The 19,337-nt window shown below is 38.5% G+C and overlaps 1 protein-coding gene across 2 annotated transcripts; it reads left to right on the forward strand.

Moving 5' to 3' along the window:
- The first annotated feature begins 2,914 nt into the window (after positions 1–2,914).
- AREG (amphiregulin) lies at positions 2,915–14,008 on the forward strand. Of its 2 annotated transcripts, none has more exons than XM_036336391.1 (6): positions 2,915–3,184; positions 4,235–4,465; positions 7,080–7,278; positions 8,197–8,352; positions 9,777–9,888; positions 13,497–14,008. In XM_036336391.1, exons 1-5 carry the CDS (start codon positions 3,124–3,126, stop codon positions 9,868–9,870), a joined length of 741 nt encoding a protein of 246 aa, XP_036192284.1. In that variant the 5' UTR covers positions 2,915–3,123; the 3' UTR covers positions 9,871–9,888; positions 13,497–14,008. The 2 variants fall into 2 exon arrangements, with proteins under 2 accessions (XP_036192284.1, XP_036192277.1); XM_036336384.1 differs by lacking the exon at positions 13,497–14,008 and adding an exon at positions 12,466–12,712.
- Positions 14,009–19,337: the final 5,329 nt, after the last annotated feature.

Genomic DNA, 19,337 nt, shown 5'->3' on the forward strand with positions numbered 1-19,337 from the left:
GGTACCCAACAATCAAGTTCATGTAAACCTCTTTATGAAGGAACTATAAATCATATATTCTTTAGCATGGATAAATTCTAAGGTGAAAAAGTCGAAAATTATAGACGTCTAAACAGAGCTAACGCATTTACTTATAATATAGGAAACATTACTTATACATTAGAAAATTTCTTAATTTTAGTTTGGGGGTTCATGCATGTACTCATAAAAAGGGTCATGATGTAATTAATACTCAGACACTAGCACTATTCATAAAAACTTATGATTAATTATATGAACAAACACATCATTATACTTTGGTTATGTAGCACACCTTTTGGCATAGTCAAAGTGAGTTTGTTTCCACTATATGTATAAAATATTATCAGGATCCAGACACTAGGCGCCAAAATGAGTGGCTGGGTAGGAGCATTTGCCTTTAGGACTGCCCTTTACCTCACCAGGATAAAGAAGAATTGCTTTGCTACTTAATTTATTGAAATTGTCCCTCTTTGTCTGAGCTTAATATGCAGAATGTAAAGAATCTCACACGTACATGGGGTTGGTTTCCTTCTCATGCATATATTCCAGAATGCCAAGAGTCATCAAGCAGTAAAGCCATTGTGATTCGATTATGATGCTCTAAGTTACCCTGTGATGCACATAAAGTGTTCAAAATGGTTAGTCTTAATGTGAAGTAGGTACAAAGTGCATGGCTTGAAAATACTGAAGGAGGTTATTTCACTTGCTCTGTGAGTAGCTCCATTTATAAGAGTTTCTTAATTCTTTAATGTGATTAATATCATGGTTAGTAATAATAGTTACCATTTCCTGAGTACTCACGAAATGCTAGGATCTATGCTACTTGTTTATGTATCTTATCTCATTTGATCTGCTTAGCAGCAGATAGATATTTTTATTCCTATTTTCAGATGAAGAATCTAAGTCTTTCAAATATTAAGTAACTTAGTATGTGGTAGAATTTCTATATGAAAATTCAATTGGATTGAATCTAAAGGTCATACTAAGCACTAGCCATTGTGGCCCTATGATGCTTTGTTATGTTCCACACAAATGTATATTATCAGCCTCTAAATTTCCAATTGTAATGTGAAGAGCCAACTTTCACTTCAAAGTAAAACATTTATGATGACATACATGTACAACTTGCTTTGACCTCCATAAGAAGAAAGCTCAAGAAAGGGGGAAGAACAGAATTAAAAAGAAATGGACGTCTAGCAGAGCAGAAAGGTGCAAAAGTGTTGGCTCATGGCCTGAAGTCTAACCCAAATCTCCACCATCTTTTGAAATTTGTGGGCAGGTTCTGAATCTCATCTGCCGAAAAGGATGACAGTGCAGGCCCCTGCTTTACCCTCGGATGGGTGGTGCCATCTTTCTAGTCTTATTTTCAATTCTCAGTCTCACCTTGTCACCAGGTAGTCCTTCCATTTAAATTTTCTGCTGGGAAAACTACTGAGCGTACTCTCCCTCTTTCTACAAAGCCTCCCCTTGATACGCATGGGCAAAACTGAACTGCATCCTTGTTTCCCATTGCACTCTGAATCCTTATCATCTGATATAACAGGATTATTCTTCTAGCTGGCCCACAGCACACTGAACTGGACAGCAGGGAGCTGGTCATCATTTAATCTTCCTCTGTACTGCCTTCCCCAACCCCACACCCCACCCTCCACGCCCCGCATAAAAAACAAGTGGACTTCACAAAATATGCTCTCAATAAATGTTGAATATGAGAGAAGGCATGAGTCATGACAATATTCTGCTAAATGTATTATTTAGCCTACTCAGTATGATATGCCATTAAAAAGTAGCATTTGAAAAGTTTCTCAGAATTAGGACGCATGCTCTGTGACCACATTGCTAGAAAGCCTGCTTTACTGGAAGGATGGGGAAGAGATATGCATCTTCAGGACATGGAAACACTTAGAACAGTGCTTTTTTCTCTCAAGTCAAGGAAAATCCAGTTCTGGGGTTGTTTCTACATCACGGTTAGTCAAATTAAGCAGCTCTGGGTATAGTCTTGGGCACCACCCTTCATCCATATGCCAATATGCTACCAGTAGAGATTATTCCTTTGTGCTAAGTGTTGTTCTCTCCAGAAACTCTCTTTTTAAAGATCAGTTTAGTCTACATTCCTTTATCAGAATAGAAAGATTTTAGAGTCAGCTGAATGTGAATTTAAATTTATCTGGCTTCTGCCATGGCCTGCTGTGTAAAGTCCTCCTGGCTTTGAAAAGCTGGCATTTGTCCTCCTTGTAAAACAGGGAGATAATACTTTACCCAGCAAGGTTGTTGAGACGGTTTAATATTTCAAGTGTATAGTTTGTCGGTAATAAACGGTTAATATCAATTTTGATGAGCGCCCTGGGCCACCTAAAGAAATGGGAAGGGAGGTGGTTGAAACTGTGGCCACTTCATAGTGGTGGGTGGGAAAGGGCCCTTGGTTGAGATATAAGGAGGTGCGCGCTCTCTGGTCATTTATTGAATTTCATTTATCCTTGTTAAAGACACTGGGCTATCATTAAGTCACTCGGTCTTTTACATCTTCTGTTCCAATGAATCCCTACCTGTTGTAATATTAAAACCAACCGAAGTATACATGGAGGTTTTTCAGAGCGTTTGAAAAATTGGGACTTTGTCCGATACTAGGTCACAGCCTCCACTCCCGCCCTCAAATCTGAATCTGACGTTCTTTCTGTTTGCGGCTAGGGGTTTCATTTCCATTTCCTCCCAGCGGCTTTCTATGCTCGAGGTAGGCGGGGTGCCTCCATCCGTGTGTGGTTTTGGGGTAGTAACCTCTTCTGGGGCGGCGGCCGCCTCCACCCACGGCGGTGGCCTTGACGTCATGTCACGGGCGATGCCGGAGTCCCGCCCGCCCTATAAAGCCCCAGGTGAGCGCCGCGCCTCCGGTAAATTCGCACACCTCGAGCCAGCACCCGAGTCGGATCCCGGAGAACCCGAGGCGAGCTCCCCGCGCAGCGTGCGGCGCCCCGAGCCCGGCCGGGCCGGCGAGCACAGCCGCTCACTCCCGGTTTCCCCCTGGTCTTCCACCACCTCCTCCTCCAGCCGCAGCTCCCGATCCGGTTGCCCCAGAGACCGCGACGCCGCCGCGCCGAGGGACCAATGAGAGCCCCGCTGCTGCCGCGGGGGCCCGTGGTGCTGTCGCTGCTGATCCTGGGCTCAGGTGAGGACATCCCGGCTCTGATCCGCCCAGCGCTGCTCCCACCGCCCGCAAAAGCGCTCGCCTCTGGAGTTTTGCGGCAACTCCTCTAAAAAAATGCGTTTTGGGCTCCCAACTCTCCCGCGGGAGGTACTCACAGTAGCTTTACTCCCCGGGGTTGCCCCCTGGGAGGAAGAGAAAAGCAAGCAGGTGTCCCCCGTCCCAGGCCAGGAAGCGGTGCGGGAGACCCCGTCCTGTACTCAGCCGGAGGAGACCTGAGAGATCCTGTGATCCGCAGCCTCCGCTTTAGATAGAGAAACCAGGCGAAGTCCAGAGAGGTGACGTGATCTCTGCAGATTTCAGAGTTCTAAGCCCTGGACCCAGGCGTCTCGTCTAAATTCTGTCTAGCGATTTGGTTTTCACTTTCTTAGAGGACCTCGTATCGTCCCAGGTTGAAGTTCAAAGCACCAGTGTTTTCTTGAAGTCTAAAGGCTAAAGTTGGGGTACCTTACCTAGTTCCCAGGTGTTTTTTTTTTTTTTCTCCTCAATCAAGAACAACAATAATAAAACTGACACGAAGAATCATTATTGACTACCTTTTATGTTACTTTTTGCATTTTATGTACATGGGCTTTTGAAAATGTGAGCACGTGTTAAGGAAATCTGATACTTGTATCTAGAACCTGTCTAGGGTTCTAGGTATCATGGGGCAGGTGGCATTCTAGCAACCAATGCATTTGGTATGTGAAGAGATGGGAATATTTAGACAATACCTGTTAAGTAATTATGTGTGTTAGATTAATTTGCCTACTTGGCAGTATTATTTTTTTGATGTGGAAATTAATGTAGACTCTCCGTGGAAAAGAAAACCTCGATGAAAGAAGCTCTGTAATTGGAACAGCTGAGTTTGCTTGTTGGCAAAACGTGGAGTTGCTTTCATGAGTGACGCAATCGCAATAGCACATATGCAATAACTGCTTTGATATCAGAAGATAAACATTTCTCCTGAACGCAGCTGACTGGCGAGGAAGGCACTCTGCTTTACCTTTTCTTCCCTTGTTCTTTCTCCCACAGCCCATTATGCTGCTGGATCGGCCGCCAATGACACCTACTCTGGAAAAGGGGAACCCTTTTCTGGGGACTACAGTGCTGATGAATTTGAAGTCACCTCAAGAAGTGAGGTTTCCCTCGTGAGTGAGGAGCCTTCTGATAGTGAACTGTCCTCGGGGAGCGACTATGACTATGCAGAAGAGTATGATATTGAGAGGCAAATATCTGGCTATATCATAGATGATTCAGTCAGAGGTGAGTAGAGGAAAAGGCGAAAATGTATTCTCTGCAGTGTGTGCTTGTATGAGCAAAGCGAATTCCAAAGAAAAGCCGCTCCCTGAATCTTCCAGTGGCTTTATGGTATGTGTGGTTGTTGTATAGCCTGCTAGGTAAGCCCACAAACTGAAGTGGAAAGAGCTATATGAGGGCACATCCTATATGTCAAGATCTCTAATGTTTTATGTCTATTAAGTCTAATCTTCACAACAACTCTATAGGAAATATCGTTTCACAGCTGTGATCATTGAAGCTTGAAAAGGTTCAGTGTTCTGCTCAAGGTTCCATTAGCCAGTAAGCAGATGAGCCAGAATGAGAACTCCAATCTGATTCCAGATACTACGCTCTTTCCCACTGTGCCTTACACACCCTATTCTGAGAGACAGACATAGACACCTGCTAGTTCTGTCTCCTCTGTATCTCAGCTTCTTTTCCCTCTCCCACCATCACTCTTCCCTAAAGAAGTACATTCTAGCACAAGGGAACAGAGGGAAAGGAGCAATTGGACTTCAGCCTTAAGCACTAGGTGTTGAACAGGTAATTATAATATGTAATTATAATAGCATCTTCTGGAAATATTAAGGAACAGATATGCATGGATTTTACATCACTAAAATCACAATTTAACTCCAAATCCCATTTGTCTGCTCAATAATAGTGAGCCATAGTTTTATTCGCTTTGTCTGTTGGCTTTAGAAAATAACATTTACTTAAAATGAGAGTATCTAAGTAGGAGGTAAAGATTGTTCATTACCCTCATATTACTTCAGAGTTCAGGGACAGACAAGGTCATCAGTAAATCAGATCTGAATATCCTAGTATCATCCACTGTGAAGGCAGGACATGAGGCCCCTTCTCTACTAACATTAGCTTCCTGGACTTCTCCCTCTCTGTCTGGATCCCAGAACTGGTGAGAGAGGACAGGTGACACCATAGGGACAGTGACCTGCTTAAGTGACAGGTGGGAAAAGCTTTAGTGAACACTCCACTTTATTCCCTTGCTTCGGAACTTGTACTTCGATGTATGGTGGGAAGAGGTCCATTTATAATTCTTACTTTTGGAGAAATTATATTAGACCATTAAGATTCTAGAAACTGTTCTCTTAAAGATGTTTCCAGTTGTTAACATTTCAAAAGGTCAAATTGTTAGTAGTGAAAATGGCTAGTGGTTAAAATTGCAGTACATTGTGTGATAAGAGTGAAAACGTTGGTTTAACTCCTTTGAAAGGCTATTAAATCCAAGGGGTTATTCAGAATACCAACTATTTGCCTCTGTCTAAACTTTGTAATATGTCTGGTAAAATGCAATAATAGCCATTTACAATGTACCTATAAGAGGACTTATTCTAACTTGTGGCACTTTTTTAATATCAGAGGAAAGTTTCAGTATAAAAATTGAATAGCTACCTATTAAACATAGCTCCCAATTTGACTATTCTTAATGTTGTTGTAATAATCTGCTGAAATATTTATAATATTTATTTGTTGTTTCTTTAATCACAAGGTTCTATCTTGATACCCTTCCCTATGTTTCTAATGTTTTCCATTTAGTGGATACTGTAGGACCATTATGACTAATGGGATTATGACATTGACATTATGATCATTGCCTCTTGTCATTGAGCTTTGCTCAATATTTGGTAGGATAAGTCTATTCAGGGATTAATACTACAAAAAGCACAGCTCTAACATGAAAACTCCTCCTTTCTATATTTAACATGTAGGGAAAGTATACCCTGCATAACTATGACAATGAAAAAAAACATTTCTGTGGATCTGGGAGTTAAGATGAGTCTCTGAAGCATCAAGAACAAATATATCTAGACTCTATTTTTTCAAATTGATTGACCACAGAAATGAACCCCCTGGAAGGTATCGATTAATTATAGTCCATTGTAAGCTGGGAGTTGGAGAAAACGGATGATCTCTAACGTATAAGCTTCAGGTTTTCCCACCCTCAGGCAATGCACACTAATTCCCAATTATGATAGTGAGCACTAGACCCATATGGATAAATAAAAGCCACAAATATGCCCATGTCCCACTTTATGACATTAAATGACATTGACCTTTTCCAAGAGAAAACATTATGGAGTGGGGAAATGACAGGCTGTAAAGTCCCAGCACTGCCATTTGCAAGCCGCCTGTCCCAGGGCCAGTTATTTATCTTCACTCAACTTCAGGGTTCACCTTTATATCATCTGGGTAGCAATACATTTCACTGTTATTTGAGTTTAATTCATTTAAATACCAAGAACTTGGTATTTACTAGAAATTTGAAAACTGTTTAAAATATTTTATGGGTTTTCTTGGACAGGGAACCCATATCATCAATAATGATAATAATGATACATATAAATTCAAAATATGTTTCTAAGTGAATAAATAACAAAGGGGTTCAGATTTATAAGTGCCACACGATACATGTATTCTCTTTGCCCTATTATTGTGTATGAATTGTGTTAAATAATGAGACAAATATGCTGTTTATTCCCATGAGCTCTCACTATTAGGATTTCTTTCTATCATGTCTCCAAAATGATATTCAAAATGAAGAGAGACTTGTCAATAAATCTTTTTTTTTTTTTTTTAGTTGAACAGGTAGTTAAACCCAAGGAAAACAAAACAGAAAGTGAAAATACTACAGACAAACCCAAAAGAAAGAAAAAAGGACCGAAAAATAGAAAAAATCGAAAAAACAAAAAGAAAAATCCATGTGATACAAAATTTCAAAATTTCTGCATTCATGGAGAATGCAACTATATAGAGAATCTGAAAACAGTATCATGCAAGTAAGTTTTCCTAAGTTATGTAGAATTCTGTATTTCTAACACCATGTCTGAAACTTCCAGCTGCAGAAAACCATTTTCATATTTCCAATGTATAAACCAAGAGTCTGCAAACCTTTTCTTAAAGAACCAGACAGTAAATATTTTAGACTTCCTGGGTCAAGATTATGTATGTACTTATACAACAAATTAAAAAGTAACTGGGAAGCCCTGAGAGGTGTGGCTCTGTTGGTTGGGCATCCCCCTGTGCACCGAAAGGTCGACAGATTCTGGGTCAGGGTACATGCCCTGGTTGCAGTCTAGATCCTTGGTAGGGGCATGCAGGAGGTGGCTAGTCAATGTTTCTCTTTCACATTGATGTTTCTCTCTCTCTTTCTCTTTCTCTCCCTCTCCATTCCTCACTCTAAAAATCAATTAAAGTGTAAAAAACATTTTTGGCTTATACACTTTAAAAACCCTGACAATGGCCAGATTTGACCCATGTGCTGTAGTTGGCTGATCCCTGGTACAAACCATTTTACAACGTAGGTTTTACAAAACCTCTTTGTAAAAAATGACCTAAAGATACTTTTCACATAATGTTCTTCTACCCTCCTTCCCCCCAAAAGCTGCTAGTACATGAAACGATAGTGAAATGTTTTAGCTGCATAACAAATCACTGAACTCATCGGCTGGTCATAAAAGGAGCACAAAGAAAGAAAAGGTGTGTCTTCCTAGAATAACACCCAAACTAATCTCAACTTGTTCTTTTACGAACAGAACTTTGGCTCGAATGCACTGTATGTCTTAGAATTTGAAATACAAATAAGGCGTGCTTTATTTTTTAAATATTAGAATTAAATGGCTATAACCTGGAAAGTAAGCCTAAAATATATAAAATGTTTTTAGAGATTATAATTTTGAAATGTGGGTTGTTTACAGATGTCATCAGGATTACTCTGGTGAACGGTGTGGGGAAAAGTCCATGAAGACTCACAGCATGGTTGATGGTGACTTATCAAAAATTACGTTAGCAGTCATAACTGCCTTTGTCTCAGCTGTGACCTTCGCTGTTGTTGCTGCTGTTATTATAATCCAGTAAGTATGGCATAACTTAAACATTTCTCATGAAATCATGCCAGGTTAATTTCAATATTTTTATTATAACATACTATCATATTTCAAATCAATTATTCTATTGGTGGCATGTGATCTTTGGTCATATCTTTATACTCCATTGACAAAGATCACAGTATGGTCCAAATTTATGTTACTTTGACCACCACAGAAACTTAATATGTAAAGGCCTTTTCCACAAAATCTAGACATTTTTTGAACTTGAAAATTGATGGTTTTGTTTCATGTTGTATTTCTACTCATGACTACTTTCAAGTTTCAGAGTGTTGGTATCTACTATGAGTATTTAAGCTTAAGCTAGCCTCCCGGAATCTAAGGCCTGGTTCAAAGTAGGTTGTCAGAGATACTGCTTTGATACTAAAAATCACAGAGAGCTTCAAAGCAGGAGCCCAGAAAAGACATGTCTGCTTTTATTAGAATGCAAAATTCCAAATTAGGAATTTTATAGCATGATCCTAATTTACTTAGAGCTTATGCCTATTTTGTTATGGTCAAATGCAATATGGGAACTCAATTATTAAAAACACACAGCATTTCCTCCATGTGGAGGTATGGTATGGCGTAGGAAGCAGGGACAATTCTATTACTTGTTTCGCTCCTGCAATATCCTCTCTGTGCTCACAGTAACAGATCACATACTTCACTTCATGACCAATGAATGCTAGAACTAGACTGTTCCGGCTTGTAGACACTGGTGGGTATGTCAAAATGGCATTGTCAAACAGAAGTCAGTGAATTAAGGAAGCTGGGGGAGGGTGTGAATGGCTCTATGATGACTCATGTGCTACTAGAGCTTGGGAAAAGCAATAGACTCATTATTCTAATTTTAGGTCTTGGTAAATTACTTTAACAACTAGATTGTGTACATGATCCACCACTCTTGCCATTCAGGAAACAAGGGGTTATCTCTGCCATTGTTTACTATTATTTTAAATGCGGATCAGATAATGATAAAATGGCACATAAAAAAGGAACACTGTTTTATGGTGCACATAAGGTTTGATCTGTGGTTTAAATTTGTTTTGCACACCCTAGAAATGATGTTGATCTGTTAGTACCTCAAGCTAGATATGCAGATGTGTTTAGGAAAGATACCCTCAGACAAACCATTATTATTTGACATAGGAGAGAAAGAAAAAAAAAGTTGCCAATTAAAGATGTTTTGAAGTAATTATTTAACCCTGTAATTATTCAAGTTGAAATATTTAATAATCCTATGGAAAACATGAAAAAAACTTTATCATGTTGGTTTGGTTTGGTGTAGGGTATAATGTATAATGGTCTATAAAGGATGCACAAAAAGGAATTCCCTGTACTCATGAAAACTCCAGTTAATATATGATAAATAAAACTTTGATGACAGTAGAATATTTTGTTCTCTAAAGGCTTCGAAAGCGATACTTCAGGGAATATGAAGGAGAAGCTGAAGAACAAAAGAAACTTCGACAAGAAAATGGAAATGCACACATCATAGCATAAATGAAGATGATATTACAGGTTTGTATTTTAAAAGATACCATTAGATCACATAATATAATTTTGAAAAAAATATAGCATCTCTTAAGAAAAATGAGGAAAGTAAGTGTTCTTAATTATGGATACACTGTGAACATTGGTTACATTTAAAGTGCTATTCTTTAAACATGAGGTGGAGTTCAATATTGAGAAAGGGCTCTGTCCTTAGTATTATAAGGGATATAAACATGAGGGAAACATAGATGCTCTTCTCAATAAACTTAATGTTTAGTAGACAGAAAATTGGGTAAGGAACCAGAATACTAGGTGAAGTAAAATGTGTGTCATGAGAAAGGAACCAATGTTGTTGCAAAGGACCATATTTCATCTTTTCTTATGGCTGAGTAGTATATATATATATATATATATATATATATATATATATATATATATGACCACATCTTCTTTGGATCCTGAGAATATCATAGTAAGCTAGCTAAGTAAGACAGAAAAAGCCAAGAACCATATGATTTCACTCATATGGGATATAAAACTGAAAGCAGTAAATGAACAAATGAGAAAAATAAAAACTTATGACGCACACAATGGTATGATGGTTTCCAGTGGGAAGGAAGGTGGAGGGGGAGTGAAAGGTAAAGGAGATCAATTATATGGTGACAGAAGCCTTGACTTTGGGTGGTGGGCACACTATGCAATATACAGATGATATATCATAGAAATGTACCCTTGAAACCTATATAATCTTCTTAACCAATGTCACTCCAATAAATTAATTTTTTAAAAAAAAGAAAGGAACCAATAGGATATGAGGAGTTTCCAATGAAGGGGTAGAAGGAATCCAGTAGGATGCATTTACAGAGCAGGAGAGAATGGATATATCGGGTGGCATTGGAGTAAGCCTTAAAGGACTGATGAGATTGGGACAAGCAATTATGAAAGAAGAGGAAGATTAATGCTGTAAGATGCACTAGGTTATTTGGAAACTTGTGACAAATAGCCTAGTTCAAATGCAAGTTGGGGGAGAGTAGGTTGAAATGATAGATTGGGCTCACGTGATGGAGAGCTAAAGTCGGAGTGCTTGCATTACAAATGTGAGGTGGAGACAGCAGGTTGAATATCCTTTTAAAGGAACAGAGTAGGAAGGGTGAAGGGGGTGCAGATTTGTGAGAGCTTGGTTAGAGTATATGTTGCAGTTTTTATTTTTAATTTTTTTGTAAAGAAGATGAGTTGAGCATGTTGGTAGGAAGAAGGTAAGAAAGTATGGAGAGGGATATTTGATAGATAAAGTGAACACTAATGAAGCAAACTTCTAGAGGAAGAGGGAGGCAAGGAGCTCAAGGACACACTTAAAATCAGTCAGAAGAAGAAACTCTGTTTCCTCAGACATTTAGGAAAGAGGCCCCATCCTTAAGTCATTGATATTTTCCCCTTTGATGAGTTTAAGAATGACTTGAGATGCTTATTAAATATGCATATTCTTAAGCCAAATTCCATATTGACTAAATCAGCATTTTCATTTTAAATTAACACTCTAGATCAGCCGTGGGCAAACTACGGCCCGCGTGCTGGATCCGGCCTGTTTGAAATGAATAAAACTAAAAAAAAAAAGACCGTACCCTTTTATGTAATGATGTTTACTTTGAATTTATATTAGTTCACACAAACACTTCATCCATGCTTTTGTTCCGGCCCTCCGGTCCAGTTTAAGAACCCATTATGGCCCTCGAGTCAAAAAGTTTGCCCACCCCTGCTCTAGATGCTTGCTTGGGAAAATACCCCATTTAACATTGGTATGTTGCAAGCTTATTACATAACTAACTCAGTAAACTCAGGAAATGGGTAATTATCCATGCCAATGCTATACTCAGGTCTTTATTGTATAAAAACGTATTAATGTAAGGGCTTAATGTGCTGATGTTAAGGCTACCAACATGAATGAGGGTGGATTTTTGTTTTTTTTAGTGCAACTGAGATTTCTTTTTTAATTTTTTATTATTTTTATTGAATTCATTAAGGGTGGCATTGGTTAATAAAAATATATAGGTTTCAGTTGTACAATTCTATATCGTCTGTATATTGTATTGTGTGTTTACCACCCCAAGTCATGTCTCCTTCCATCACTATTTATCCCCCCTTTATCCTCCTCTCCCTCCCAAGCAGGTCCCAGATGATTTTAGGTAAAGGAATATGCTGTGCTGGCACACAGTGGCTGCCTATTAACTGGTAGCTACTATTATTATGCTCTCGCTACTAATTATCTTAAATTAACTGTATAACATAAATACACTGAGCCACTTAACCTTTGTTTTTAACTATGTCCACTGCATAGATTTGGTTACTGTTGTTGCCTCTTATTAAGCAGAATTTGATGGGACAGGTTTAAGCATAAGCAGCCTTCTACCTAAGCAGGCAGGTAACCAAAGGAGGTGTGAAAGAGGGATTCAAATTAGTGTGATAGTCTGGCTCTGAAACGCTTGTGGCATTCTTCATAAGACATCCTAGAAATACAAGCTGACAGAAATTCTGATTCTTCGACATATTCTTAAAGCTGTGTTGGAACTGAGCCTCTTTCTAACACTTCATTTTATTTTTGAACAGGGATCGGAGTCACTGCCAAGTCACAACCAGGAGTGATGAGTTGGTTCCTCTTTTCAGTGGATCAGGAAACAGAACGTTCTTGTTCTAATGGTTTTAAACTTTCAATTGCCACTTTTTATGCAAGTCTTATATCTGTATATAAAGATGCATGGAGAGAAAAAGTATTTTTTCAGGTTGTAAATAATTTATTTAATATTTAATGGAAGTGTATTTATTTTACAGCTCAATAAACTTTTTTAATCAAACAGATGGAGAGTTTGAATGTTGAGAGTTAGTTCTGAGATTGTAAGACTGGAGTATTTCCTCATAACACTTAGGTGGTTGTTTTAAAAGGAGTTCCTTCCGTTTTCTTCTTCTTTTTTTTTTTTTTTTACTGGTTTATGTTCATCTTCAAAACGTATTCCTTTTCTTAGAAAGCATTCATCATGGGAAAATTATAAACTTATTTTCTCCCACTTAGTTCTCCCACAAATACTAATGTCTCAAACTGGCTTTCTTATTTCACGTAGAGTTTATTCCAAGTCCTGGTAATTATAAAAGCCTCTAAAATGAACATATGACACTGCATAGACACTGATAATATAAAAGAGAGAAAATCTACTCCTCATCATCATCATCACCATAAATAAGGGGACATGAATAGGACTGAATATCACAAATGTGGCATTTCAAGAGAACGAGAAAGTACTTAGATTTGAAACTCTTTCCCTAACATCATGGCATGGATGTATAAAGCATCTAAAACCCACACCTCCTTTTCCTCCTCTTGCTACATTTTCTTACATCTTTTAAAACAAATACATGTGTATTTGTGGTGGGTAGGCTTTCAAGAACATTAATGTTATGGAATGACTCACAGTCTGGTTCCTGGCTGCTCAACTAAGTTACCTGCACACAAAACAATCTTTAAAATATGTGGAGAGCATCTTGGGGAAATTAACCAATAATAAGCATAATCCCAGCAATCATCACACAGAATTTCATGAATGAAAGCTGCCTTGCACATCAGTACTTCTTCCATCTGTCTCTAGCATACAACGTATGAAATTCTTGCCCATTGATCATCTAACCGATTGCTACCCAGCCTCACCTGCACATTGTCACGTGAGTTTTAAATGACTACATGCCCAGGCTCCCCCTTCTGACCTTCGGATTTAAAGGAATGGGGTGTGGGATTTTGTTTTGTTTTTGCTTAATTCCTTTGCCTTTTTCACCAAACCCCTCCCCTCTGACAGCTGTCAGTCTGTTTTCTGTACCTTTAAGTCTGTTTCCACTTTATGTGTTTGTTTTGTTCATCAGATTTCTCATTTAAGTGAAATCAGTGTTATTTGTCTTTCCATGACTGGCTTATTTCACTTAGCATAATACTCTCCAGGTCCATCCATACTGTTGCAAAAAGTCAAATTTCCTTCTTCGTACAGGCCAAGTTGTATTCCACTGTGTAAATGTACCACAGCTTTTTTATCCACTTACCTACTGATGGGCACTTGGGCTGTTTCCAAATCTTGGGTATTATAAATAATGCTGCAATGAACATAGTGGTGCATATATTCTTTCGAATCAGTGTTTTGGTTTTCTTCGGTTATATTCCCAGAAGTGAAGTTGCTGGGTCATAAGGCAGTTCCATTTTTAATTTTTAAAGGAAACTCCATACTGTTTTCCACAGTGCTGCACCAATCTGCATTCCTACCAACAGTGCACAAGTGTTCCCTTTTCTCCAGCACTTGTTTGTTGATTTATTGATGATAGCCATTCTGACAAGTGTGAGGTGATATCTCATTGTGGTTTTAGCATCTTTTCATATATCTGTCCTCCATCTGTATGTTTTCTTCAGAGAAAAATCTATTCATTTTTAAACTGGATTATTTGGTTTTCCTTTGGTGTTGTATAAGTTCTTTATAAATTTTTGATATTAACCCCTAGATGTATGATGGGTGAATATGTTCTCCCATTCAGTGGGTTGTCTTTTCATTTTGTTGATGGTTATTTTGTTGTGCAACAACTTTTTAATTTGATGTAGTCCCATTTGTTTATCTTTCCTTGACTGAGGAGACATATCAGGAAAAAAATATTGCTACAAGAAATGTCTGAGATTTTACTACCAATGTTTTTTTTCTAGGATTTTTATGGTTTTGAGTCTTACATTTAAGTCTTTAATCCATTTTAAGTTTGTTATTGCATATGGTGTAAGAAGGTGGCCTAATTTTATATTTTTGCACATATCTATCCAATTTTCAACACCATTTATTGAATAAACTATCTTTACCCCATTGTATGTTCTTCCTATTTTGTTAAATATTGATTTACCATTGATCTGTATGTCTTTTTATGCCAATGCCAATAACATGCTGTTTTGATTACTATGGCCTTGGAGTATATAGTTTGATATCAGGTAGCGTGATTCCTCCAACTTTGTTCTTTTTCAAGATTGCTGTGGCTATGTGAGGTTTTTTGTGGTTCCATATGAATTTTTCAAGTATTTGTCCTAGTTCTGTGAAATACATCATTGTTATCTTGATAGGAATTGCATTGAATCTATAGATTGCTTGGGTAGTATGGACATTTTAATGATGTCCATTAACATGATATATGCTTCCTTTTATTTGTATCTTCTTCAATTTCTTCCTTCAGTATCTTATAATTTTCTAAGTACAGGTCTTTTACATCCTTGGTTAAATTTATTCCAAGGTATTTTTTTATGCAATTTTAAATGGGATTTTCTTAGTTTCCCTTTCTGATAGTGTATTTTTGCTGTATAAAAATGCAACCTATTTCTGGATATATATTTTGTATCCTGCTACATTACTGAATTTGTCAGTTCTAGTAGTTTTTTGGGAAATCCTTAGGGTTCTCTATATATAGCATTGTGTCATCTGCAAATAATGAGTTTTATTTCTTCCTTTCCAATTGGGTTGCCTTTTATTCCTTCTTATTGTCTGATTGCTATAGCTAGGACTTCCAGTACTATGTTTAATAAGAGTGGTGAAAGCGGACATCCTATCTTGACTATGAAATACAGACAACAGTATGGTAATTACCAGAGGGAAAGGGGGCTGGGTGGGGGGAGGTAGACAAGGGGAAAGAGGGGATAAATGGCAATGGAAGGAGACTTGACTTGACGTGGTGAACACACAATCCACATACAGATGATGTGTTATAGAATTGTACACCTAAAACCTATATAATTTTATTAATCAATATTATCCCAATAAATTAAACAAAAATAATAAATTTAAAAAATGAAAAGTGCCCTGACCGGTTTAGCTCAGTGGATAGAGCGTTGGCCTGCGACTGAAAGGTCCCAGGTTCGATTCCGGTCAAGGGCATGTACCTTGGTTGCAGACACATCCCCAGTAGGAGGTGTGCAGAAGGCGGCTGATCGATGTTTCTCTCTCATCGATGTTTCTAACTCTCTATCCCTCTCCCTTCCTCTCTGTAAAAAATCAATAAAATATATTTTTTAAAAAAATGAAAAGTCAAAAAAGATGCTGTGAAGTGGATCACAGATCATTTATAGATAAATCACCCAGGCAACTCAATGTTTTGGCCTGTTTAGTGTAAAATAGTTGACACCTGAAACCTGCATAATTTTGTTAACCAATGTTACCTGAATAAATTCAATAAAAACGAAGGGATAAAATCAATTTGCAAAATAATGAACAACAACAAAAAACCCCTACATAAAATACTTCTAGAAACAGAGAACAAATTAATGGTTGCCAGAGAGGATGGGTTTGGGGGGATGGGTGAAAAAGGTTGAAGGGAAACAGTCAATAATATTGCAATAGCTTTGAATGGTGACAGATGATTACTAGATTTAGTGTGGTGATCACATTGTGAGGTATATAAAAGTCAAATCACAAATGTTGTACACCTGAAACATCTAATAGTGTATGCAAACTATACTTTAATAAAAATTTAAGAAACAACAACATAGATTGGGGTGGGCCATTGCATCTGTATTTTTTAAAGATTCCTAGGTATTTCCTATTTAAGGCTTGTGCTGAGAACCTCTGATTCACCTCAGCCTAAATATCTACAGTATACATTTTCTTCAGCCTTACTCACTAGACATTTATTGTGGATGATTCAAGTATAGTGCTAGAACATGAAGCAAATCTCTGACTTTATATGTTTTCCTTCTAGTTGGTGTGAGAAAGTGCAGTAAATAACTGGATGAGGTGTTTACCAAGATCCTTGGGTGTTCAGGGAGCTCTCACCTCACTCAGCCTGATAAGTTAGGGAGGGCTTCCTACAGAGAAGCTGCCCCAACATTATCCTTGAAGAATGAGTAGGAGTGACAGATCATTATAGGTACAAACAAAATTGTGAAGTCATTAAACAGTACGACCTAAAAGTGAAAACACATAAAATAGTTTAGTGTTATTGAAACAGGAAGTGTGAAGTCAACAGGCTGCAACGGAAGCTGGAGTGGTAAGGGCAGGGTCACATAGGGACTTTGACTTACACTCTAGGCCATGAGGAGCCATTAAAGCCAGTTGATCAGTACTATAAACTTGATCAGATTTGCATTCCAAGTAGGTCACAGGCAACCATATGTAAAAAGGGACTTGAGCCAAAGCCAAAGGGTGGAAGATTGTCTTGGAAGCAGTTGAAATACGCCAAGCGAGAAATGAACACCTGAAGCTGGGAAGCAAAAGCAGGGAAAGAGAAACTCAACCTGTATTTGAATGCTTTTTCTGAAATAGTTAAAAGCACATACACAAAAAAAACTTATTTATTATAAAAGTAAGGCTGAGCATAATGAGGAAGGTGAGAGAAAAGGGGAAATCTAAGATGACCCTCAGGTTCCTGGCTTTCGGTGGCTAGGCAGATGGTGACATCATAATTTAAAGTAGGGAGTTTTTTGAACTAGCATAATGAATATTCTAAGTGGGAAGCATGGCTTTTTAGTTGTCCTTGATTGGCTCTTCTCTATTTTGCAAAGTCATCCTTACCAATCTGTAATGAACTTATGAGGCAATAAGTACCAACCAGCTCAGTCAATTAGTCCACTGAATCAACCCAGGCCCTTACCTCATATCTGAGATTGAGCAACTAAGAAGAAAAGTCCAGTTCTGAAAGTATGATAATGAGTTCTGCTTTGGATCTGTTGAGTTTGGGACATCAGGAGACACCTAGTAAGCATTTAGATACAGTCAGAAGTTCAGGAAGAGCAAGAATTATAGATTAAGAGTTGCCAAAATATATATGGTAATTGCAACCACAAAAGCAGCTTCAAGGTAACCTAAGGAGGCTATAATGAGTCTGAAGAAAATATGTTTATACTAGAGGCCCAGCGCATATTCGTGCACTGGGGGGGAGGGTCCCTCAGCCCGGCCTGCACCTTCTCGCAGACCTGGACTCCTTGGGGGATGTCCGCCTGTTGGCTTAGACCTGCTCCGGGCAGTCAGACATCCCCCCAGGGGTCCTTAGTGCTGCTGCAGAGGCAGGAGAGGCTCCCACCACCGCTGCTGCACTTGCCAGTCCTGAGCCCGGCTTCTGGCTGAGCGGCACTCCCCCTGTGGGGGCTCAATGACTACCAAGGTGAAGCTCCTGTGTTGAGCATCTTCCCCCTGGTGGTCATTGCACGTCATAGTGACCGGTCATTCCACCATTTGGTCAATTTGCATATTATGGTTTTATTATATAGGATTGACAAAATTTCCCAGTTGTTACCAAACACTTAGAGTAAGGACCCTATTTATAGCCACTGTGAAGGTTTTAGGCACTTATCTGTTATTCCATGTACTTTTCTATCCTTTAAAATAAAAGTTTAGCAAACTGTTACAGTGGAATAGAAGAAAAAACTACTACTTTCATAATAAAAATAATAGTTTTAAGTTTATTAAGTACTCAGATATTCCCACAGATTGTTCTTTTTAAAAATATTTTTAATTGATTTTTGAGAGAGAGAGGAAGGGGAAGGGACAGAGAGAGCTAGAAACATCAATGAGAGAGAAACATCATCAATAGGCTGCCTCCTGCATGCCCCCCACATGGGATTGACCCCACAACCTGGGCACATGCCCTGACCTGATTGGGAATTGAACCAGTGGCCTCTTGGTTCCTGGGTCGATGCTCAACCACTGAGTTACACCAGCTGGGCCCCCACAGACGGTTCTAAATGCTTTATACATAGTAACTCATCTAATCTCCATAACTTTTAGAAAGTAAGAACATTTTAGAGATAAATAAAGTAAGGCTCAAGGAGATTACGTAACTTATCCAGGGTCACACAGTTAGTAAATGACACTGAGGCTCTCTGCCTCAGAGCGGGGTTACTTAACCTCCTTTCTCTGCTAGTGCTCCTATTGTCAAGGTGCTTGCTTTGGGTAGGAATGCTATCTCCATTCCAGCTTAGCATGGTTTAAAACCTCTTAAAATAGCTGGTTTATTTCTACCAGACTCAGAGAAGATGACACTTTCTATCTATCTATGCTGCCTTTACAAAACTTCCCAATCTATACATTCTCACAGTACAGAATACACATCTTACAGTTAACCCACCCAAAGGGTAAGGAAGCTAGAAGAATTATCCATACATTTTCAAATAATTGGTTAAGAGCTGCTCTAGGGTGAAGGAGGTTAATTCCCTGAAACTTTTGGCCTGCTTCATGTGTAGGCAAAGTGAATTGCAGGGGTCAGAGAAAATCCCCCAGCATGAGATACAGGTGGGCTGTAGGTAGGGCCGATGTGCTTAGAAAGATGCAACCTGGGATATATAGATGGGGTGTGATGAGCATCTGCTAAAGTGACTGGTTTACTGCTGAATAATGTAACTCTTAATTCTAGGCTACTTTGTCATTCATTCAATAAATAATTACAAATAATTATTAAACTCAAACTATGTACCAGGTAAGCATGGGTTA

This window comes from Myotis myotis, unplaced genomic scaffold (genome assembly GCF_014108235.1).
Source record: "Myotis myotis isolate mMyoMyo1 unplaced genomic scaffold, mMyoMyo1.p scaffold_m19_p_1, whole genome shotgun sequence".
Classification (NCBI taxonomy): domain Eukaryota; kingdom Metazoa; phylum Chordata; class Mammalia; order Chiroptera; family Vespertilionidae; genus Myotis; species Myotis myotis.